Raw genomic sequence first — 25,576 nt, forward strand, 5'->3', positions numbered from 1 at the left:
AAATTAAGATTTGCTTGAGGCTGGAACGAGGTAAAAAGCTATTGTCTAATTTTGTTTTTGGTAAGTTTAAACTATGTAAGTTTACACCAGTTTTGGACACTCTGGGGTTTGAGTTCCTCTCACTCACTGAACACCTATGTCAACCAATTCCATCGGCTCCAGGAGTTACACCAGGCGTAAAAGTCAAGTCGCTATCGTACTTACGCACATGCCTAGTTTTAAGCATGTGAGTGCTTCTAGTATATGGGATTACTTACATGTTTAAAATTAGGTATGTCTTTAATACCTTCCTGAATCAAAGCCTAAGCCTTTTATTGTTCTCATCATGGTTTTAGGGCCCAAGCAACACAAGGAAGTTCTATCAACAGGGAGTTCCACGCTTGCAGTGCTGTGATCAGGCACTTAATATGGAATGAGATACCAGGAATATGTTTAGTCACTGATGTACATTTGGGACTTTTAAGAGTTAAATGTCTCTGTTTTTCACACTTTGTAAAAAAACATTTACTTGGCATGTCACAAAATACGTTATTTTCATATGAATGGTTTCCATTCATCCTTTACCATTCAGGACCTGACCCTGAGCTGTGTTGAGCACCCTAAATCCCTACTGTTATCAATGGGTGTGGAACATGCTCAACACCTCATGGGGTTAGACCCTAACTTAGGGCTAGAATTAAGCATAGCCCATACTAAGGAGAGGTGCAGAGCTGCCCCGCCCAGGAGGATCTGATGCAGATATTCTGTCTCAGGGCAGTAGAATGCCTTCTAGAGCTAAGGCAGCAAGCCCCCTCCTACACTTCTTAGTAAAGTGATATTTACTTCCCCATGCATGGCTGGACAGCTATGCTGTCTGTGGAGTGCGTGTCTGGAGTGCAATCATGGCCTCACCTCTTTAGAGTGCTGTGTGTGCCCCAGGGGAAAAGGGATGAAGCACAGAGGCTGCAGTTCTGCCTAGTTTTTATATAGTGGGTGCAAGCAATGGGGGGCAACTCCCTCCTTCATGTCATTGTGCATCCACATAAGGGCCAGACAGAGAATCTGGCCCTTAGAAATTAAAGACTAATTCCTGCTTCCTTTAAAGTACATGGCAAAACTCCCATTAACTCCAATGGCAGCAGAACCAAGGCCAATATAGTGGGGAGATTTATTAGAATCTATTTATTTGTGTGTGTTCTACACTGAACAGCAACATGCAATATTTATTATCTTGTCTCTGTCCTTTAGATATATTGTGAATTCATAAATTGTGACTTGTATCATGGGCCCCAGTGCAGAGCTAAAGGAAATAGCAGCAGAGAGGACATATAACTCACTGTGAAAGTGCTCTTCATAAAATCCACGGGATATGTTCTTTCTTTGCATTCATCACTTGTCCCTCACCAAGCCAACCTCTGAGCTTTTAATTGTCAGCAAATTTTGATTAGACACATTTGAAGTGAGCAGCATACAGTCTAAGGGACTCAGATGTCTAGTTCCAGAGTTTAAAGCTGATTTGGTTACCAAAACAAATGCCTTTCTACCTAACTTCGGATAGGTGGGCAGTCTGTGTCTCTTGCAACTTGCTCAGCACAAATGGAAACAGCAATTCTCAAAATACCAGCAAGAGTTGCTGCGTAGAGGAGTGTCATAAAATGGAAGCTTTTGATAAATTATTAAACTGCATGTGGAGAGGATTGAGTAAGGAAAAGAGGCAGTAAAGAGTAAATAAGGTACAGGGAGCAGAAGCAGAGGAGAGAAATAGAAAATAACCTAGAGGTTCAGCAGTGGTAAACAGTATCGTGAGCTGGCAGTAGTTAGAATCATTGAAGAGATTGTATCTCAGCTCCTAGAGGAAGGAGATTTGTGTTATTTAACAATATTTGCTGGCTTATCCGAGCTCAGTTATTGCTGTTTCTGAAGATGGATGAACAGTTAAGTTCCCTCTTCCAACCAGACAGCAGCCATCCTGAAAGGAAGCATGCTTATAGAGAAGGAAAATAAAGTATTCTCGAAGAGAGAGGATGAAATTCTGGCCCCACAGAAATCAATGGCAAAACTCCCATTGACTTCAGTGAGGCCAGGATTTTACCTGGTCCTCTAAATTTTGGCCTTCTCAAGCAGTACTGCCAGATAGGTGGTGTGTGAAAAATGGGGAGGAGGGTTAGTGCAGCAGAATGGCAAAATATAGTAATACAGATGTGTGTGTGTGTGTGTGTGAGAGAGAGTGAGAGAGAGAGAGAGAGAGAGAGAGAGAGAAATGACATACCCATTGTCTAGGAATCTTCTATGTAATTATTTCCGTGACTGAGAAGACTTTATGCTCACTATTATGATTGCTGGTTATTATCTCCTGTCTCTTACCAAAACTGAATTAAGTGGAAAATATGTCTGAAAGTGAATATCTCCTTGTTAGAGAAAAAAAATAAAAATACATATGGTATAATTACAGAAACATCTATATACAGTTTGCTTTTTATATAGTAAGAAGTGGAGTCATGGTTTCTTACATCATTCTTAAATTTTGCATATGAATCCTTCTTGAGTGGAAAAAATAAAGCAAATGAGATACCAGTGTGTGTACACATAATATATCATCATAATAGTGTGATAAAATGATGACCACCATTACACGTTTCATAATGCATTGAATATACTGGTTGTCAAGTCCGTGAAAAGTTCACTTTAACCTTTAAAGCACAACAGCCATACATTCCAACCTAAAGGTCTTTGCCTTCAAAATAAAATGCTAGACACCAGAATGCCTTGTTGCATTTAGGTACACAGTTTCTTCAGTTTAGCTTCTTTTTGAAACAATAACACAGAGATGTAACAATTCCATAGCTGCACAGCACTATACCAACAACCATAGTGTTAGAACTCAGGACCTTGTGCTCCAAAAATAGAATCCTCTACCACTTGATCTCAAGGGGAATTTATAATGCTTAGCACTTAAACTGTGTGATTTTTTTTTTATGTTCACAAGGCCCTAACGCTAGCAGCCACAATAATTCAGAGCATATTCATACAATGGAGCATCAAAATTTGAAATAAAAGCAGCAGCCAAGCTTTTAAAAATCATTACTGATTTGGGTTGCCTCAATTTTTGGGTGTCTAACTTGAGACACATTAAAGCAGCCTGGTTTTTGGAGGAAAGTGCTCTGCGTTTTCTGAAGGTCACACCTCTTCAAAGTGTCTCCAAATTGAGCATCTCGAAACAGAAGCATCCAAAATCAATAGTCTCTTTTGAACATGTTGGCCAGCATGTTTATTAAATTACCAATATATAACTTTATCTTTCTCATGCACACGTGCGCACACTCACACAATTTTGTTAGATAATGCATCTTAAAATATGTTTTAAATTATTTTCTGTCATGCACTGCCATTTCCATTACTGCTAATATCACACAAAAAAAAACCCACACACCAGAACACAAAAAAGCCCTACCAAATAAATAAATCAAATGTAAGGATCTGGTTTAAATGTATTAAAAGTAAAGCAATCTAGTGGGAAAGGTAAAATTCCAGACTGTGCATCTGAGTCTCATGTCACTTACACTAAGGACACATCTGCACTGCAGCTGGGAATGTGCTTCTCAGCTCAAGTAGATAGACACAGGCTAGCTCTGCTCCAGCAAGCATGTTAAAAAGAGCTGTGTAACTGGGGCTAGCATGGCTGGTGCTCAGGCTAGCCACCTCAGTACATACCCAGGGTCAGGGTGGGCTTGACACTGACAAATGACTTTTTAAATAGCTTGTTAGTATCTGAATGCTCTCTGTGTATGTAATGCCCTCTTACAAAGCTGATGATAATTTTATTTTCTCTGCAGCTATTTTTTATGTTCCAGCTGGCATGCCAAAAGATATGTGCTGTGAATATTAGAAGTGGCATTGAAGTCAATGGTAGCTTTCCCACTGACATCAGTCAGGCCACCATTTCATCCAATGTGCTGATTTTATTTTTCTGAGTCTCTGCACAACCATCACTGATGTGAGAAGCTATTTGAACACCTCCGGGGATTATTTATCAGAGGGGAAAGTCCTACTGTTTGGTTTTTGTTTTCATATCAAATCAGAGCTGTCATTTGTATGTTTTTGCCAGTGCATGTAAATCAGGAATTCTTTCTTCACCTGCTTCTGTGTTTGTGTCAATTAAGTGCTCAATAAAGACTCTAGATGGGCAGCATTAACCTATGAAGTCAAAGATAATTGTTCTGGAGTGAATCTCTTGACAAGTATAAAATCTAACAGGACAGTTCTCACCCTTTTCTCATGTTCTAAAAGTTTTAGTTCCCAGAACACTTTACATTTTTGCCACTCAACATCCCCTTTGTGTAATGTAGCAACAAGAACTCTAGTTACACAGGGAAAAATATTGACTTCATTTAACTAATGTGAGCTATTTACTGCCATTTGGTTGGAAATATTCTTAAAATGGGTACAAGGCCTTCAAGCTAGTACAATTTTCTCAATAAAAATGCAGCTAGTTCCACCTATTGTAATAAACACCAACCTACCTGTAAAGGGCTGAAAGCGGCCGCTTGTTTCCAAGTTTTGGTCTGTATGGTTTTGGTTCTCCTGCCATGTTGATATCTGAAAGCAAACATTTGGTACACATAAGCTAAAGCTTAGCAGCTAAGAGTTAGTCTGCACACACATAAGACACTGAAAATAAATAATAAAAAGTAGAATGGGAAAGTATACCTAACAATCTGATCAAGTTTCAACTACTTTTAAATTAATACTATAAAAGTGCCCCTTTAAAAAAAATCTTGCTAACTTGTATGTGGTTTTAAGCATCATACCAGTCAAGGATAATATCTAAAATTCATATTTTTTATAATTTAATGTTGTGATTCATGGATATACTCTTAAGTTTGGGCTAATAATGACTCTTTGTTTTAGAAATGATTTGAACAGAGACTTAAACAAAGAGGCAGATAGTGATTTAAAAGCACTTTACCATTGTTCAGAGAAGCGGCTGTCACATGCTGTTGTGAAACCCCATGGTGACTCAGCCAGAATTCCTCCTTGAGATCAAACTAATGTTTGAAGGAGTGCAGCACCAGCAGCTCCCACTATATACAGGCAACAAGAGCTCACAGCATTTAATATGGTAGTACCCTGACAGATAATGGGTCCATGTCCCCCAATCCTGGTGTCCCTTTTAGGTTAGAAAAATACATTTATGGTGCTAGCTTGAAGTGGATCTTACACTCAAGGAGGACAAGGTGCGTGATTCGGACTAGTCCCTATGCAGCCACAATCTGGTCCATAGATTACCTTCATCTTTGCCTTCCTCAAAAAATAAATTGAAATGAGATGTAAAACTACTTTTCCCAAACACAATCCTTTGGAGGAAGTAGACAAAGTTCTGAGGACAAGTTATCTTCATAAAATGTATATTATTGTTTTAAATATTTGTAATTGACACAGAAGGAAATACATTGCAACTTCTATATATAATTTTATCCTAAACAGTTACTTTCTCAGACATCCTCTGTGCAATTCACTGAAATGCTAGAAGCCTTGTATACTTCATATTGTATCTCCATTCCCTTACCCCAAGAGTGTACATTGGTCCCAAAAATATACTAACATCTGACATGTGAATAGTCATAACCCACCATGGAGCTATTTACTGTACTCTCTTTGCCCTTCCTTGGAGTTGTGCACAAGGACAGAGCTAATCTGATGAGGGCACAATAGAAAATGTTCATAATCCATTTTTAGCTCTAGTGACAGTTACCAATGAAGAAAAATCACAGCCAATTCTGTTGAGAATGACTTGACTCAAATGGTTATACCCATACTTACAAAATAGCTGTGGAAATAGAGGGCTACTGCAATTTCATGCAGAGTCTTTAACTCTGCTTTAATCAAAAAGCAGTTTGGGCTATCTTAAATAAATAAGGTACTTTTGCAGGAAATTGAATGTTATAGTGTCTACACTGTGAAAGCCATGTGGAGAAGTAACCCTTTCACCTCAGCAAAGAAATTTCATGACAACTTTATAGACATTGTGATTAATTCTCCTGGTATCTATACCAATGTAAATCAGGAATAATACCAATGAATTCAGTGGAGTTACAGCAGTTTTATACTGCAGTGACAAATCTTTCAAGGACTCACATTGTCCTGTTAAGGACTTTGCTGTCTATTTAATCTGAAGCAGAGCGGAAAGTAGTAGTATGGGAAGACCACCTGTAGAGTGAGCAGACTTGGTCTCTGGCACATAGCCCAGAAAATGTTAGGCATCAAATTCTCCTTGGTAAATTCAAAAGTTAAAATAAAACTCTTTATATCTTTGACCATTTTCCACACAGAGATTTGTTTAGTTTCAGAGTAAGGTGGTCAGAAAACTGATATTTTCTCCCCAAGAGAAACTGTGAATGAAAAATCTTTGAGTTTTTTTAGTTGAAAAATGTTGGATTTCCCACTGGAAGTTGCATATCATTTCTATAATTTCTTAGCAAATGAATATTTTTATTTCATTTTCACTTTAAATATTGTTTTATTTTAAAATAGTGATTTAAGATAAAAAATTTCATTTCAAAATCTGCAATAGGAAAACTGACATTTTTTTGTCTGGAACAGACAGTTTCCCATAAAGAAAAAAAAATCAGTTTGATTGGTAAAAATTTCCAAATGAAAGATTTCAATCAGATCTAGTTTCAAACAATATTATTGTGCTAGACTTGGCATTACACAAAATCATCATTTTCCGGTAAGTGACATTTACTTTTTTTCTTGCTGGTGTCTGAAATTTGCATGAATATTGGAGTCAGTTTTCATTTGTCCTGCTAATTGCTTTCCTACCTATAATTTTCAGGCAATTTTGTTTAAGGTCATTGATGTTGCTGACTTTCACCATCTGCTCCTAAAACTCAGTCAGATTTTGGGGAAAAAAATGCAACAATTATAGTCTGCTGTTGAAAAACATCTAAGCTTGTAGCATTAATCTTCATATATTTCTCATGTCTGTAATGCACTTTCATTTCTTTATGCATTTATTTTTCCAGAATTTTGACCAAGGTCACTGTTCGTAGACCTTTGAACATTAAATGATTCTCAGACTTTTTCCATGTCCTTTGGGTACACAGTAGTATTATCTTTGTAGCTTAATTGTAGACCTTTGTTCATAAAGTTGAACAAATTTATCCAATGCAGATAAATGTTTTTGTTTTAACCAAATACTACCAGAAAAATAACATTCTAAGAAAACAGCAGAAGAGCTGCTCAGGCTCAGTTAAGATACCATCAGGTCCAAATAAATCCCTGAAGGCACTACCTGGAAAAACGTAATTGGATTATTGTATCAACATCAAGAGTGAGAATTGCTCTTTAACACAGGGAATATTTTGTAGAAAAGGCACATCCATGAGGCTTTCCCATTTGTTATTTCTGTTAACAATTTTCTTTTGAATCAATCAGTTTAACTGGCCACCTTCAATGGTCCCTTGAGATGTGTGTGAATTCCTTATGCTAAACAATCTGTTCCAGCTTTTGTTTAGCTGTAACACCGGTACATTTCCCCGTCCTGAAGAAGAGCTCTCTGTAAACTCAAAAGCTTGTCACTTTCACCAAACAGAAGACTGTCCAATAAAAGATATCACCTCACTCACCTTCTGTCTCAAAAGAAAATTGACATTCAAAATTCACTAATTTCTATAATATATTCTTATTGTGTTAGGTGTTGTGCAAACACAGGACAAACCAATGCTCTTTGCTCCACAGAGTTTACAATCTAAGCAAATCATATATATACATATATACACACACACATACAGATAAATACACATATGTACATCTATATTAGTATTGTGAGCTAATGATACCACGAGGTATGACTCTTAGCAGATCAGCAGTGATTACAGTGCTCTGGGAGCAGGAAAGGATGAGTGAGAGGCACAGACTGTGTTCTTGTCCATCCTCCTGGTTGAGGGCAATGGCCAAGACAGTGTGACACACATCCTGGGGATGAATGCATGGATGCACAGATAGTGTTGATGGAAGGGGTTTGGCTTCCTTGACCATGGGATGCTGCTCTGGGAATAAGGTCTGCTGGGAAGAGATGGGATCCACCTGACCAAGAAGAGAAATAGCATCTTCAAGCACAGGCTCATCAATCTAGTGAGGAGGGATTAAAACTAGGGTCAAAGGGGGGCAGGTGACAAAAACCCACAGGTAAACCTAAAAAAGGGCTAGATGATGAGGGGGGGGAGTTGAGACATGAAATTACAATAGGATCATAGGACCAATGAGATGGAAATTAGTGAGGGAATCTGCTCAATGTTTTAGATAGCTACACACAAAGGCAAGGAGCATGGAGAATAAACAGGAAGAACTGGAAGTATTAGTACATAAGCTAAATTATGACTTAATTGGAGTCACAGAGACTTGGTGGGATAAATCTTATGACTGGAATATGGTATAGACCACTATACACTTGTTCAGGAAGGACAGCAGGATAAAAAGGGAAGTGGTGTTGCATTATACAGCAAGAATAGATATACTTGTTCTGAAATCCAAAAGGAGGTGAAAGGCTGACTAGTTGAAAGGCCCTTGGTTAAGATAAAAGAGGTAGAAAATAGGGGTGATGTCATGGTCATGGTATATTATAGACCACGAAAATAGGAAAATGAGGAGGAGGAGGCATTTCTAGAAGAAATAAAAGAAATATTCAAAATACAAGACCTAGTAGTAATGGGGAACTTTAATTACCCAGATATCTGCTGGAAAAATAATACAGCAAAACTAAATTTCAAATAAGTGCTTGAAACATATCAGCTTTTGTTTTAGAAAGAGGAGGAAGTAATGAGGGGGACATCTATTTTAGACTTGATTCTGACCAACAGGAAGGAATTGGAAGTGCATATGAAGGTGAAAGGCAATTTGGGTTATAGTGAAAATGATAGATTTCATGATTCTAAGGAAAAGGAGTGCAAGCAGCAGAATAAGGACAATGAATTTAAAAAATGAAGACTTTAAGAGACTCAGAACTGGTAGGTAAGGGCCCATGGGAAGAAAAAGTAAGGGAAAAAGGAGATCTGGAGAGCTAGCAGTTTCTCAAGAATACAATATTAAAGGCACAATTGCAAACTATCCTGATGTGAAGATAAGCTAGGAAGATGTGTAAAAGCCCTTTTTGGCTCCATCAGTAGCTCTTTAATGGCCTGAAAATCAAAAAGGAATCCAACAAAAAATGGAAACATGGACAAATTGCTAAGGAGGAGTACAAAAGAATAGTACAAGCATGTAGGGACAAAATGAGAGGCTGAGGCACAAAACGAGTTACACCTAGCCGAGGACATAAAAGGCTATAAGAAGATGTTCTTAAAATGTATTAGGAACAAGAGAAAGAAAAAGGAAAGTGTAGGTCCTCTGCTTAGTGGGGAAGATGTAAGAGGGGGATATTTTTGGTAGTCTAGAGCACAGTAACATTCCTAGAACACTGCCTACAGTTGGAATATTAATTGTTATACTTATTGCAGAAAACAGCTAAAAGGAGGTCATTTTCTGAAACCTTAGAACAACTAACAGAACAGGAGGGGAGTGGAAACTGAGTGATCATGAGGAGTAAACATGAACCTCTAACCTTCTGACTTGATCTTTCTGCTAAAGCAGGCAGTTGTGCAAGATGGAAAGTCTGGCAATAGTTAACTATTGCTATGTGAAATACATCTGGTTAGCTGATGGAAAATTCCCTGCCTGACAGGCTGGAACACTCCACACTACATGCTTGAAAACTCCACATTTAACTTAGTTTCTACTCAGTAGGGTTGGGGTTTTTTTGTTTTTGGATGATGAACAAGCTATCGAATACTAACAAATTGGGTATAAAAAGAGGAAAAGATCTGAGCTTGGTAGACACAAACACTTGGGACACCTCAGACATTTCTTGAATACCTCTCTAGTCCCCCTGCAGATGGAAAGCTGGCCACTGAATGTCTACAGATATCCACTCGAGATCTCCTCAAAACCTTGGATAAATATTAGTCTGGGGTTAATTTGGGGTGCGCTACTAATCTATTGCAGATGTGTGTAAATGCTGGAGACTAAATAAGTAGAAGCTTTGAGTGAAAGCACTTTTGTTTGCCTGCCTGAATCAACTATCTATTAGCTGGATGGGCCGTGTCCCCATTGATTTATTTCTTTCCACCACCTCGCAAAGAGTAAAGTTGCCAAGAGCTTTGGGTAAGAAGGAAAGCTAGTAATTGATGACATCATGAAAGTTGAGATATTTAATGCCTATTTTGCTTCAGTATTCACTAAAATGGTTAATGGTAACCAGATACTTAACAAAATTAATATTTCAACGAGGGGGAAGAAAACAAGCCAAAATAGGGAAAGGACAGGTTTAATAATATTTAGATAAGTTAGATACATTCAAGTGATCAGGGCCTGATGAAATTCAGCCTAGCATACTTAAAGAACTAGCTGAAACAGTCTCAGCACCATTAACAATTATCTTTGAGAACTCTTGGAGGATGGGTGTGGTCCCATAGTACTAGAGAAGGGTAAACTACTCAAAGTACTTATTCTTTAAATATTGGAACAAAGAGGACCTAGGGACTGGTCAGCCGAACTTCGACAGGAATGATACTGAAACAAATTATTAAACAATCATTTTGTAAACACCTAGAGGATAGCAGGGTTATAATGAACAGCCAGCATGGATTTGTCATGAACAAATGCCAAACCAACCTAATTTTCTTCTTTGAAAGGTGGATGGGGGGGAAAACCAGTAAATGTGTTATATCTTGATTTTAGTAAGGCTTTTGACACAGTCCCATATGACATTCTCATAATCAAAGTAGGGAAAAGTGGTCTAAATGAAGTTACTATAAAGTGAGTGCACAACTACTTTAAAAACTGCACTCAAACAATTGTTATCAATGGGTTGCTCTCAAACTGAGAGGGTATATCTACTGAGGTCCTGCATGAGTCAGTCCTGTGTCTGGTACTAGTCAAAAGTCTCATTAATGAGTTGGATAATGGAGTGAAGAGTATGTTTATAAAATTGCCAGATGACACCAAGCTGGGAGGGGTTACAAGCACTTTGGAGGACAGGATTAGAATTGAAAATGGCCTGACAAATTGGAGAATTTGTCTGAAGTCAACAAGATGAACTCAATAAAGATAGGTGGAAAATATTACACTTAGGAAGGAAAAATCAAATGCACAACTACAAAATGGGGAATAACTGACTAGGTGGTAGTATTATTGAAAAGGATCTGGTGGTTATAATGGATCACAAATTGAATGAGTCAACAATGTGATGCAGTTGCAAAAAAGGCTCATATAATTATCTGGTGTATTAATAGGAGTGTCGTATGTAACATATAGGTGGTAATTGTCCCACTCTACTTGGCACTGGTGAGGCCTCAGCTGAAATGCTGTGTCCATTTATGGGCATCACACTTCAGGAAGAATGTGGACAAATTGGAAAGAATCCAGAGAAAGGCAACAAAAATGATAAGAGGTTTAGAAAACCTGACCTTGTGAGGGAAATTTAAAAAAAAACTGGGCATGTTAAGTCTAGAGAAAAGAAGACTGAAGGGGGACCTAATAGTCTTCAAATTTGTTAAAGGCTGTTATACAGAGAACTGGGATCAATTGTTTGGCATGTGCACTGAAGACAGGACAAGTAATGGTCTTAATCTGCAGCAAAGGAGATTTTGGTTAGATATTAGGAAAATCCTTTTAACTGTCAAAGTAATTAAACTCTGTAATAAGTTACTAAGGTATGCTCTGGAATCCCCATCACTAGAGGTTTTTAAGAACAGGTTAGACAAGCACCTGTCAGGGTTGTTCTAATTTTAGCTGGTCTAGTTAGATGGTCTACTTGGTCCTTTGTCAGCTCAGGGGGCTGACTTCATGACCTCTTGAGGTCCCTGGCAGGCCTCCATTTCTAGAATTCTATAGTTTCCAACACTGCTCAGCAGCACATGAATAAATAAGCAGGTTAAAAGGTGTGGGAGATAAAAATTTGTTATTGATGATTCAAAGGTCCCATGCCCCTTCAACAGTGTTTGAATTAGAACATTGTATAGAGATATGCTTATGAAGAAAAGTAAAATCATCCTATTCTCTCTCTGAGGACTGCTGCTTCCACTACAGACCAATCAAAATCAAAGTCCAATGGACATAAAATGAAACTTCCTTGTTCTTATAAATACATGATAAAACGATAATGCTAGCAAGAAAAGATCAAGCCAACTGTGAATCATTTGTATACTGTTTGTATACTGTTAGGATCCACAGTAGGTCAGGTACTGTCTGCAGATAGAGGAACACCCAATAGACTTACAAAGTGTCATTTAAGTAGTTTTATGGTATCTTTAAATACTTTTTAACTGAAATCTGTGCAGCACCTTAAGTACCTCACTATGGGTTGAGAATAGAGCTTGGCAAAAGGTCTGAGTAAGTTAGTGTAGTTTTTTGACATCCCATTATTTTCCAGTTACGTATGCTTTGACTTCCTTTTATGACTAAGATTGGAAGTGAATTTGTTAATATTTCTCAGGAAAGATGATTTCATACTGTTTCTAGACCAACTGGAAATCTTGTGAGATAACATGGTTCACTCATCATTAGTTTCATAGTAGCCATTTACATTTATTAGGTCATAAACTTTCTATCAAATAAAGTTTTTGGCAACAGTGTGAAGACATACATACTGTCAAAGATTCTACCCTCAGGAATTCAGATAAACCCTGATTACACTAAAATTAACTGACACACTTGCATTTTAAAATATGAAGAAGACAACTTGACCAGAGACACAGTGATGAATGTTTGCTTTCCTGGGGGAATGATCAAGACCATAGACTCTTGAATCATTATGACTCATCATATAGTATATAGTTTTAGTACTAGTATTTAACATTATTACCACAATGGCATTAAGGTACTACTATATTTAGAAAAGTGACTATGCAAAAAAGGCACATCATTACTCAACAAAATCTCTGTGTATTCAAACTCATATTTGATTACTTTTCTGAATAAAATATTTGTTTACTACTTTCTACTGTTAGAACAGTGGAACCAATAAAGCTATGAGACAAGGACCTAGATTATTTTCTGTGTTATGCACTATCAACAGAATTGGTAACTAATTTTGAATATGGAATCTTTGTTGCTAATAATGTTGCCCAGACTCCAGAGGTTGCAGGACTAGCAAATTACATACAAACTAAGTAAATCTGATGTGTAATTAACTGAGAAGCAACATACGTGGAATTCCACAATGATGCCCACATGGCATATCCACTTCAAAACAATATTTAATTACAGTGCATGAAATCAATGATGTGCCATGAAAACCAGAATGCTCAAAATGTGGGGAACTTTAACCAACGTCTATACTATATCAGAGGGAATTGTAACCAAGCCACAGAATAGTTAGTAGTTATCTACCTTATAAAAGTGTCTCTCCTTTAGACAGTACATCAGCCGCTTGTCCCGCTTAGCAATGAGTAAACTATTTACGTGACTTCAGTAAGAAAGCAATTGTTATTTTAAAAGGAGGGAAATGCCAAATGCTTTGAGTAGGTCTAGGTTTTGTTCTAGTTCGTGTCAAATGTTTGGAGCTGTGAAGAAAGAAACTTCCCAGAAACTTAATTACAAACTCAAATAAACTTTGATTGCTAGTAAAATATTAAACAAACATGCTACTCACCTAGAGTAGTGTTAAAAATAATTTGGTCACATTTCTCTGCTGCATTTGCATTTTCTCTGAGCATGCAAATAACTGGACTAAGATGACAACTATTGTAACTGCTTCAACCAGAAAGAGCTGCCTTTTTTAATAGTACATGAAAGTGCTTTGTTCAACTCTCTCTTCTTAACACCATTGATTAATTAAAGTGGCAGGCATGCTGTTGCTTGATATCCTTTCCCAATTCCACATCCCCAAAAACCTTATTCAGTTCTACAGTTAAAGGGGAAAATCCTGACCCTTATAAACACACTTAGCAAACCGACCTTGTACAGAGTTGGCTCTCTGGGGGCGCAGGAGAGAAATGGAATCCTCTCCTTAGGTTGCAGAAGAAGAGCAAGGCTGCTTCATGGAAGATACTGCAGTCCTGGTGCTTCTATAGCTTTCATAACTCCTGTGCTACCCTTTACCCATGTAGATGCACTTTTCCTAGCCATGACATACCCAGCCCTCCTGAAACACTCTATGTTGTGGGGCTAAGACAGTCATTGCGCAGGGGTTGTTTGCAGTGTGAAGAAGCAGAGACCTCCTTCCTCTTACCCCAAAAGGGAAGAGCACTGGTTCACTGCCTTTGAGGCTCTTACTTTTCCACAAGATTTAGTTCAGGGTGCAGAATGTCCAGTTGCACCTCAATGGCCAAACTACAGTATGGGGCAAGTATAATCACCTCCCCTCTAATGGGGTCCTTTTCATCTGAAGCTGTGTTGTGGGGTTTTGTCCATTCCCCACATAGTGTGAGCCCAGCCAAGTTCTCTGCAGAGTAATGCTCAAGGATAGTAGAGATCGGAGCATAGAAAGGCTAGGGCTGGGAGATCTACTACTACATGGATCCGTCACACAGGAATCTGCCATTGGGCTGGAGTAGCATTTGGTGTAACAATTTTGGAGCTGCTCCATCATCCAGAGAGCAGGATTTCTTTCCCACATGCATGTGTGCAGAGCCTAGCCTGGCTATCTCTAAAATGTATACGTATAAAAAATCTAATAAGATGGCAGAGTTGTTTTTCTGGGGGGAAGTGCGGAGAAATAGTAAAATGTCACATGAATTTTACTTATTTATTTATTTTTGCCTTTAGGAGAGCAACAAAACTGCCTTGGATGTCAGGATAATCAGTCCTAAAAAAAAAGGTCATGTGGGGATTGTCACATATTGTTAATGCACCCTTTGCATTATGATTTTACATTGCTATCGTTAATAGGAAGCATATAGTTGGTTTTTGTGATGTGACTGATGTGTCACAACAGTGGTTACATACTCCATCTTATACAAGGAATTTGTAGAATAGCTGTGGGCATTATCTTTATCTCACAGAAGGTGCAAGCCAAGTTGCAGCTTTTTCATAGAGTGAGGAGCTGAATGAACACCTTTATTTCTTTGCCTTCTCTTGACAGCAGAAAAGATGCTGTTTACAAAAAAAAGATAGAGTGTCTGTCTTTCAGATCAAGAACAATTGTTATATAGTCTCTTTGGTAATCAAAGATAGTTATTTTCATGAGCCTCTGATAAATCTTAATGTTGAGTAGATATCTAAGTGTCTCAGCAATGCACTTAGCCTCAAGCAGTGACTTTCAGCATTGCAGTAAGGATGCAGTAGGAGATTCATTTAACTCCTTCAGACCTATCAATATGACAAATTTTAGCCAACATGGCTATGTACATCAGCCATTTTTTCCTATACCTTCCATTTTTTCCCTCTCTTTTCAGCACTGATATAGATGCCTTGCCTGCCACACATTATGTCCTTTAACTCCCCATTCTGCTAGGCTTATTCTCCATGCCAAGCTCGAGTACTGAGACTTGGTGAAAGGGGGTTCTACTGAGTCTTAAGGTCTCCTTGCCTCATAATGCCCCACACGTCTAGCCTGGCATTTCTTTTTATTATTAGAGACAGCCAACATCATTCATGCAAGAAGTTCTTCCCAAAATATGTCGCAAAAAACTGTTGACATCCACTTTTTTTGCAAACTTTTCCTCTGACATTTTAAATTGATATTTTTAATCAAAATTTTAATCTAAGTTTCCAACATTATTGAAATTTTTTATTTACTGGAATATCGTATTGAAAACTAGTTTTTCAGTTAAAAAAGTCACAGAGAATTTCATAAAACAAAAACAAACAAGTCTGTTTTGAACCCTGCTCAAGAGAAACAACTTCAATTTTTTTCCACAAAATTGTTTTCCTGATTTTCAACCACTGATTGGTATTTCAATAGAACTTACAGATGGCACATTAAATTGAGGTCCAATTGTTCTTGATGTCATACAAACACCTAGGAAGAGAATCCCTGCCTCAAGGAGTTTCCTTCTTAAACAGTTAGCCAGTAGAGACATGGGAATTGTCATCCTGATTTTCACTTCCCTTTGCTTGTTTTCATAGTATCAGAGGTTTATCAATTTTAGATTTTATATGTATATGTATATATAAATCAAGCACACATAATGGACAGTAACAGCATAATATTAAAGTATATAATATTATTTGCCGTATAATGCTATATGAGATCCAGCTATTATTTCCTGTTTCAAGTATATGGAAATATTACACTATTCCAGATACTATGTGGTAGCTGTTGGCAAATTTTGTCTGTAATGTGATTGCTATAAAATATTTATGACGCACTGTCATAGTATTAGAGGGGCCCATATTTTTACATAAAATTTTAAAATACCCATTTTCTCTAGCATATGTAAGTATTTCAGAGGAGAATATCCCATGGCATTCAGTGACCTAATGTCTGCCATTTTCTTTAACACTTCATGGTTGAACAAAATGACAGCTCAGGGAGGTATAATCCCACCAAAGACTGACACAATGGAGAGAGCATTATTCAGGAGCTGATTTACAAATAAACAATGTGCCAAAACACCTATTGAAGTCCCCCACCCACAGCTAAAGGTCCCTTCCCCTAAATGAAGGAGCTACTGAACCCAGGGCTCAAGCAATTCCAGGGGACAAGTAATGAAAAAACAGGAATGGGAGTGAGGGTTACAGATTCGAAATCAGAGATCTAGAAGGGGATACTGAGCAAAGAACCCCTGACAGTGCCCACTTCTCCTCAAAGGTGTCTAGGGAGCCAGTAAATGCGGCCTGCAGGGCGCAAACAAGTGTGCCTGCACTCTGATCACTCTAGTCAGACTGCCCAGCTGACCCGATCACCCCATTAGCCCTGGCCTGATAAGAGGCGGCACAAGAAGGAAGTGGAGGGAGAAGGAAGGAAGGAGAGAAGGAGGAACAGGAAGAGCTGAACCTAGTCAGTCAGAGGCTCAGAACAGGAGTCTTCTGTTACCCTCAGGCTCTGGTGAGAGGGTCAAAAGCTAGCTGAATAATGTAAGTAGGCTATTGCATGGGACTGTTGTGAAATTGGGGGAGGAAACACAAAATAAAAAGACCTGGTGAAGGACAGCCATGGGAGTCTGGGCAGTTTTTGTGGGGAGAAGGCAAGAGAGGAGCCACGCCCTGTGACAAGCAACTTGAAGTGTATTCGGTGTTACTAGCAGTAGTTTGCATATATTTTGAATCTACAATAGCAAATGTTATGCAAAAATCAGTTTGTAAAATAAACCAACTGTTTTAAACCTGATTTAAGCTCAGTTTAAAAATCAAATATAATAGAAAAATGGAGACCATATAAATAGTTTGCCAAATTTATTTTTTTTTAAATCAAAGCAGTTTTAAGAAACAAATGTAAAAAATCATTATCCCTGAAAACCCTTTCTTTACGGTTGCCTTGTAATTTAAAGTAAAAGTACTATATACTTTTGAAAAAAAAAAAAATATATATATATAGTGTGTGTGTTTCTTACTTAATTTAACTCCAGGTTTAGTAGGTTGGTATCTAGGACATCGGTAGGTCAAGATTTCTCAGTGATTGTATTTTAACTTTGTATTTTCAGAGGAATAGGAGTCAGAAGTAAAAACTAATTCCAGGACTTGGCAAAAATGGCCTTTTTTAATTTAATATTTTATTTATTTTTACATATATGCACACACACACTTTTCTATATGCAATATATACAAAATATATACACAGTGTACATAGATATAAAATACACACACTATATATAAATGTGTGTGTGTGTGTGTAAAATCATAAACTGGAACCATTTTTGCCAAATCATGGAATTAATTTTTACTACTGACTCCTAATTCTTTGAAAATACAGATTTATAACGCAAACGTGAGAACTTGAGTTAGAGATGGCCTAGACACAAAACCAGAGTTAAATTAATATTATTTAAATTGATATAGGAATGAATTGCTTGAATATAAAGTAAATAAACATTCATAAATCATGGACATTTTCTTTCTGAAAACTGCTATTTATCAAAATTTTTAAAGTGGTGACATAAATCTTATCTGGAACTTCTACCTGCAGCTTTCAAAACAGTCAGATTTTCTGCAGTGCAATGAAAACTTCCAGTGGCTAGCCAAATGAAACAGTTCCCTGAGGTCATCTGGAAGCATTAATCTTTTGGACACACACAGAATCAACTGCTAATCTCATGTCTGTCATTTTAAGGGGAAAAAAGGGTTTTAAAGCCTTCAAGTTCTGTACAATTTTAGTCAAAAGATGATAGTCTGTTTTTTATAATTTATTTTTTACAGTCAGTTTTAAGACTGACTAAATATCCACTAAATATAAGTGGATAAACTCTGACAATGTCAGAACAACATATAAACTAATGCTTTGAATGCTAATGTGTAGAACCCATTCAGCAACATTCTAACGTCAGGAAACAATTTGTACTCAAAGTGTATTCCTTGAAAATGCTAAATTCTAAATATATTGTTTCTGAACTGATAGCCATATTACTATTGGCTGGAATCCTAGAAGCTCAATACCCATACTTACATTATGTCGTGACATAAAATTATAAGCCTCTTCTTAAATAGCCCATACTGCTGCTTTACTAAACTCTATATTTATAATCCTGTGAATAGAAATATTTGTGCTATTGTTTCATTAGCGATTGTTCTGAAGTGGCAAAAGTAGTGGGGGTTATTTTCTGATGAAGAATTTTGAGTGACATCTTCAAATGTGCTCAGTGTTAGTGTAACTCTGCTCTCGTGAAACTCAAAGGCAAAGTTGACTTCAGTGACAGCAGATTTAAGTCAATGCTGATGGCTTCGGAAAGTCCCACCCTGTAGGCTTAAATCATATAGTATGGTAAGTTCTATCTGGTTTAAATCTCTTGAATAAGAGCCTTCAGAAGAAGGTGTTAACTTTTTTGGAAAGTAATGAGAGTAAATTTGGGAATATGCAGTAAGTAGCTAAAATAGGTGCAGCGTTGAATACTCTTGTCTACCTCACTCATCACTTCATGGTCACTGTCATCTTGAGGATGCCAGCTTTTTTTAATCAAAAGGAACAAACAATGGATGCAAATGAGCCCACAATCCCTGAGTACTTTTGGTCCTGGGTATATTGCTGCCATTGCCTATTATAAAGATAACACATATAAGCCCCTGCAAAAGTGATCCAAACAGTAATGAGAAATTACAGCTGGGTTTGCATGTTCTCGGCTGTGCATGTTCATAGTACATGTGATAAATAGAGCATTGCCCTTTATTTTAGTATGTAGTATCTGTAACTGAGCTAGGTTTTACTCCAGATCTCCTAACTGCAAGTCCACTGCCTTACTCACTGGACTGCATTGCTCCACATACTGTATTTATTGTAAGAAACTTTCCATTGCCACTGTATACAATGATTCCATGAAGAAATAAAAATAAGACTACTGTTACACTGAACAGTAGATCTTAGTAAACATATTCATTCACTTTTATCTTCTTATTCCATGTAGAGTCATTAGAAGCAACCTCCATAACTACTACCAGATCAACAAGAGCAATTATATTCTCATTTTTCCTGTGCCTTTTTCTCTGCCTCTTGTTTTTGTTGCTCCCTGGAAGCTTTTGTTTTAGCAATAGAAATCATTCCAAAACCTGAGGTTAATAAAAAGAGATCATAAACTGCAACCCAAAGATTTTCTTGATTTCAAGTTGACAAAAATGGACAATTGCCAAGACCAAATCTCAGAAAACTGAGTGGAAACAAATGTTTACTGCAGGATATTTACAAGCTGTAATCTTGGAGGAATCAGTTGCTCCATTTTGAGGGTGTTTTGTTTTATTTCCAGGTTTGCCTGGAAAAAAAATTACACAATAACTGTAATCCCATATATGGCATGAAGCCCAGATGACTCCATCTCTGTTTTATGCTTATATTCAGACGACAAATGAATTTGTCTGAAAACTTACGCTAAGTGGAAGTGTTACTCAAACTTTCTGCCCTTACGTGACATGAAAATAGCTCACCAAATCCTGTGTAAATATTGAAAAGTGTGTACACTCTTTACCAAAACAAAATAAATAAAATAAATACACACCAAGAGTATACTCTGAGGAGCTATCATCATTTGGCTCTATACATAGACTGTGCAACATATTCCTGCATAAACAAATTCCTGTACTAAATGTATCAAAAATATCTTTCTCCCAGCTTTTGTTGGTATAAATTGCTAGTCATTATTTTCTAAATTAAAACAAATATATTTTCCTTTTATGAGGTATCTGTACAAAGGTCAGACTACAATTATAGAAGAGCAAATAATATGGTATAATATAAACCATTCTCAAAATGGATACAGAACCTACTTACAGACAGTGAGTTAGATTCAGCCTTTGGTTATAAAAGCTTCTGCTGGAGTAACCCAGAATGTAAAACTCCTGATGGTAAAAGGTACCCATTAGCTCCTCTCCACCAGGTTCCAGCAGGTCTCTAGTCACATCTTAACGGCTTCCCTCCCATGATGGGACAGGCACTGCAACTATTTCTTGCCTTATTAGAGGCAACCTCTCTAGTTAGGCCTGGTCTATACTGGCAATGGAGGTCAACGTAACGTCGCTTACGTCAAACTCCTAAAGTATGTGTCTACACTGGCATGTTACTTCCGTCAATTCAAAGCGCGGTAAAAGTCAACTTAATAAAACCATCTCTGCAAGTGGCGTAGTGTGTAAATTGAATTTCATGGGTCGAATTTGCGTCAGTGTAGGCAGAGTGTAACATAAGTTGACATTACTGGCTTCTGGGAGCTTTCCCATTATGCCCCATTGTGACTGCTCTGGACATTCGCGGTCTACTTCTCTGTGGCCACTGTGCTCCTCCCCTCAATTCCCAGGAAATTTTGAATTTTCATTTCCTTTGTAGCCAGTGTGGAGGGAGCTCTGTAGATGAACTCATCATGGCTACTGCATGGCCCAAACATGCTCCAGCATGGAATCGACCAGAGATCTTGTATCTCATCGGTCTGTGGGGCAAAGAGTCTGTTCTGGCTCAGCTCAGAACCAGCAAAAGAAATTTAGATATATACGGGAAGATATCCCAGGGCATGTTGGAGAAGAGGCATAACAGGGACACGCAGCAGTGCTGCGTGAAGATCAAAGAGGTACTTCAGGCATATCAGAAAGCTAGGGAAGCTACCAGCCGTTCTGGCTCCTCACCCAAAACATGCCACTTCTATGAGAAGCTGCCTGCAATTCTCAGTGGTGACCCCACCACAGTGCCACCATGAAGCATCAATGCCTCCGCTGAATCCCAGTGCAGGGAGAAGGATGAGGATTCTGTGGACGAGGAGGATGAGAAGAGAAGGGTGCACGAGAGCAGGGTGTCCATTCTCGCAGAGAGCCAGGATGTATTCCTGACCCCAGAGCAGTCGAGAAACACACAGGACAGCAGGAATGATCATGATCCTGAGGAAGGCACATCCAGTGAGTTTCTTTTTTTTTTTTTAGAGGTTATGTCCCTGATCCAACTTCTAAAATGGCTTCTTTATTTGGAGGGAATGGTATTTCTGGTTGTCACTGGAGGATTACTCCTGGAACAGATTATTTATGTGCAGAGATATTCTCTGAGAATCATCCATTGATATCTCCAGGAAACTCTCATGCAGGTAACCTGTTACCCTTTGCACAAGGTTTCTCGGGAAGGCAGCCTTGTTTCTTCTGCCACGGTAGGATACTTTTCCATGCCACACTGCAATGAAATGGGCCGGAATCATGGCAAACACAGCATAGCAGTATAAAGGCCAGGACTGTACCCCGATGCTTGCAGCAACTCTTCCCTTTCCTCCTGCGTTACCCTCAGGAGACTGATATCACTCATGGTCATCTAGGTAAGACTGCGCACATTTAAAGTACCCGAGCTATACAGTCAATCAGTATAGTGTCTGTTCAATAGTTGTCCTATGGTTTCTGATGCCACAATTCACCCGCAGTGGTGTCCTCTGATCATCTCTGCCCACCTCTTTCCAAACCATTCCTCTGCATGTAACCAGGGAGCCCAATGATCCCTTTCATAGATTAATTTTGGACTGTAGTTTTTACCACCAATTAAGCCTCTCTGTATCAGATGAAAGGCCATCTCCGTAATGGCAGTCCGACCTGACCCTTCTGAATGGGACACCTTGGCCTTGCTCCCCCCCCCACCAGAACTACTGCTGAAAGACTTTCCCAGATCAGAAAGAGGAAAAAATAATCATGGAATGACATGTTCGGCGAGCTCATGAATGCCTCCGCGGCCGCTGAGACAGATCTCAGAGCATAGAGAATGTCCTTGTCCCAGAAACGGGACATGGACATGGAGCATAGAAGATCTGCACAGAAGCAGGAGTGCAGTACACAGAGGGAGATGTTGTGTATGATGAGGGATTAGTCGGACATTCTCAAGCGTATTGTGGAGCTCCCAGAAGAATGGTGGCAGGACAGAGTCCCTCTGTAGCCCCTCCAGAACACTCCTTCATCTAATGCTTTGTTACCCTCCCTCACTCCCAAGCAGTCTAGGAGGATACTGGGCAGGCTACAGTATGTAGTGCACTCCACCCAGTCGAGACAAGCATAAGGACGCGGCAGCTCTATTAAGAAGTGCAAGCAACCACACTTGCTTACATGTCATTTGAAACTCTGATTTCACCCACATTTCACCCCACAGCAATGTTAATAAATAACACTTTTGAGCATTAAAAAACATATCTAATTATTAATTCATAGCTTGGCTGGGGTTAGAAGTGGAGAGTGCTGATATTGATGGTAGGGGGGATGGGAAGGAAAGGCACAAAACATACAGACAGTACTGTGGGTCATTGCAGAACTGGTTTTTCAATGCTTCCCGAAGGCAAAGCGCTCCACAGTTGGCTCTAAGCGTATTGCTGGCATCTGGCTGCTCAAAATTTGCAGCCAGCCTTTCAGCCTCCACAGCCCAACCCTGGGGGAACTTTTCCCCCTTCGCTTCACACACATTGTGAAGAACACAGCACGCATATATAACTGATGGGATGTTCTTTTCACTGATGTCTAGCCTAGTAAGGAGACATCTCCATCTGGCCTTTAAACGGCCAAATGCACATTACACCACCATTCTGTAAGTGCTAAGCCTGTTATTAAAATGCTCCTTCTCGCTGTAGAAGTGCCTGGTATAGGGCTTCATTAGCCAACGCAGCAAGGGGTAGGCAGGATCCCTCAGGATCACTATTGGTATTTCCACATCCCTGATGTTTATTTTTTGGTCTGGGAAGAAAGTGCCCACCTGCATCTTCTTGAACAGCCCCGAGTTCCTAAATATGTGCGTGTCATGCACCTTTCCAAACCACCCCACGTTGATGTCGGTTATACGATCCCTGTGATCCACAAGGGCCTGTAACACCATGGAAAAATATCCCTTATGGTTTATGTACTCTGTTACAAGGTGGTCAGGTGCTAAAATTGGGATATGCGTGCCATCAATAGCCCCCCCACAGTTGGGGAACCCCATCACGGCAAACCCATCCAGTATATCCTACACGTTTCCCAAAGTCACTACACTTCGAAGCAGAAGCCTATTGATGGCCCTGCACACTTGCATCACAGCAGCTCCCACTGTAGATTTACTGACTCCGAATTGATTCCCAGCTGACCGGTAGCAGTCGGGGGTTGCCAGCTTCCACAGAGCGATGGCAACTCGCTTTTCCACCTTCAGAGCTGGACTCAAGCGAGTATTCACGTGCTTCAGGGCTGGGGACAGCTCTGCGCAGAGCTCAGAGAAAGTGGCCTTTTGCATATGAAAGTTCTGCTGCCACTGGTCATCATCCTACAGCTTCATAATGATTCAATCCCACCAGTCTGTGCTTGTTTCCTGGGACTAGAACCAGCGCTCCACCAACTGCAGCTGATGTGTGACAGCCTGCAGCAATCGGGAATTGTTCTGCTCTATGGCTTGTAACAGGGCAGCCTCGGTGACATCGCTCTTTTCTTTGGGTCCTCTCTCACCTTTGAAAATACTCCAGGATAAGCCGCAAGGTATTTGTGATGCTCACAATGATAGTGCAGAGCTGAGCAGGCTCCATGTCTCTGCAGCAATATGCGGCATACACAATGGCGCAAAAACTAATTTCCTGTTTGGGGCAGGAAGGGAGGGGAAAGGAGCATTGCATCAAGGGACGATGATAATCTTCCCAACAGCCTCCAGCGCTAGCTGCACTGTGGGATAGCTACACACAGTGCACTGCTTTGAATGTCGACCCAAGTGTGGTGTGTGGGGACGTATGAGCCCAGTGCAAGGAGCATGATCACACCCCTGCGACTTCTAAAATTCGATTTAAAGTAAATAGACTTCACTCTGCAGTGTAGACATACCCTTAACTCAAAGAGTTGCAACTTGCAGCCTGTTGTATGAATCAAGGTCAACTTGTTAAAAGTTTTGGGACCAAATCAAGCAGCTGATTTTCAAAATGTGTTCAACCCAACTTTCTGTTCTATGCACATAGTTTTGCACCTACAAATATCTAAATACACACATTTCAAGTGCCAACCCACAGTTGATGGCACTTACACATGGAAAACCTGTCCCAAAACGATGTGTGGATAGTGCCATTTTCCAAGGTTTTCTAATCTGTGGTGGTGTACTACCCAACATGTCTCTGGTTAAATTTAACTCTTTTTAGTTCTATTTAATTTGAAAGGATAAACAGTCACTATACCAAAAGGACTAGATCTATTCCATGGCCATGCCTTTTGGCAGGAAGTAATTTTTCCTGCCATGTATTGTTATAAAATTATAGAAGTTGAAAATAGTAAATAAATACTCAACAGTATTTATTAATAAAAAGTATCTCTTAAAAAACCTATTGTATCTTCAACAATGTTATCGGTTACACAGATTGTTTTTGGGGTGTGACGTGAGAAAGGACGGATCCTGAAGTTTGGTCACTGCTTTCACCATTCCTACTAAAGGCTGTATGAGATAACATTAATTTTGATATATGAAGATATGTAGAGAAAAGTCATTCATGGAGATCTTGCTCATTTATTCAACTAAAGGCTAATTCAAGCCCTGCTAGTCTGGGAACAAGGACGAACCATCCAAGAACCAACCATAAGTGTCATACGAGTTAGGCCAGAAGAGTACTCCTTAGTCAAGATTCTCTAATTAGCACTAAATACACAATATTTATGCTAAAGGCTTTACTCTACTTGATATCTGAAATACATATGGGGACTAACAGCTAAACAATTTAAAATCAGGATTATTAAACTTATATATATGTATTTTATTTTGTAATATGTAACAGTCACCATCTTGGCTGACACTAAGGGCTGGGGACCTCCACAGATGAAAGCATTGGTCTCTCTATAGCTTGAACGAACAAGCCAGGCTCTAGAATTGACAGCTGAAACAGGCCATATCCTTGGTGTATGAGGCCAAGTGAGGGACATGTACCATACATTAACTAGTGGGTGACATACACTTAAAAACAAAAAGATTTTCACTGAGCATTTTCTCCATTTCATTCATACCTTGGATAACCTGGTTAACGATAATTTACACCGTGGT

General features: G+C 38.9%; 1 protein-coding gene across 11 annotated transcripts in view; it reads right to left on the reverse strand.

The window, feature by feature from the left end:
* The window catches only part of RALYL (RALY RNA binding protein like), a 552,061-nt gene that overhangs the window by 110,928 nt on the left and 415,557 nt on the right, over positions 1-25,576 (reverse strand). For all 11 annotated transcript variants that reach the window (XM_067553544.1, XM_067553541.1, XM_067553539.1 and 8 more), the window contains one exon: positions 4,500-4,575. In XM_067553544.1, coding sequence (XP_067409645.1) covers positions 4,500-4,575 — 76 coding nt within the window. The remainder of the gene's footprint in view (positions 1-4,499; positions 4,576-25,576) is intronic.

The sequence above is a fragment of the Emydura macquarii genome, unplaced genomic scaffold (assembly GCF_026122565.2).
Source record: "Emydura macquarii macquarii isolate MOO-44397 ecotype Brisbane River unplaced genomic scaffold, CSIRO-AGI_Emac_v2 contig_1477, whole genome shotgun sequence".
Classification (NCBI taxonomy): Eukaryota; Metazoa; Chordata; order Testudines; family Chelidae; genus Emydura; species Emydura macquarii.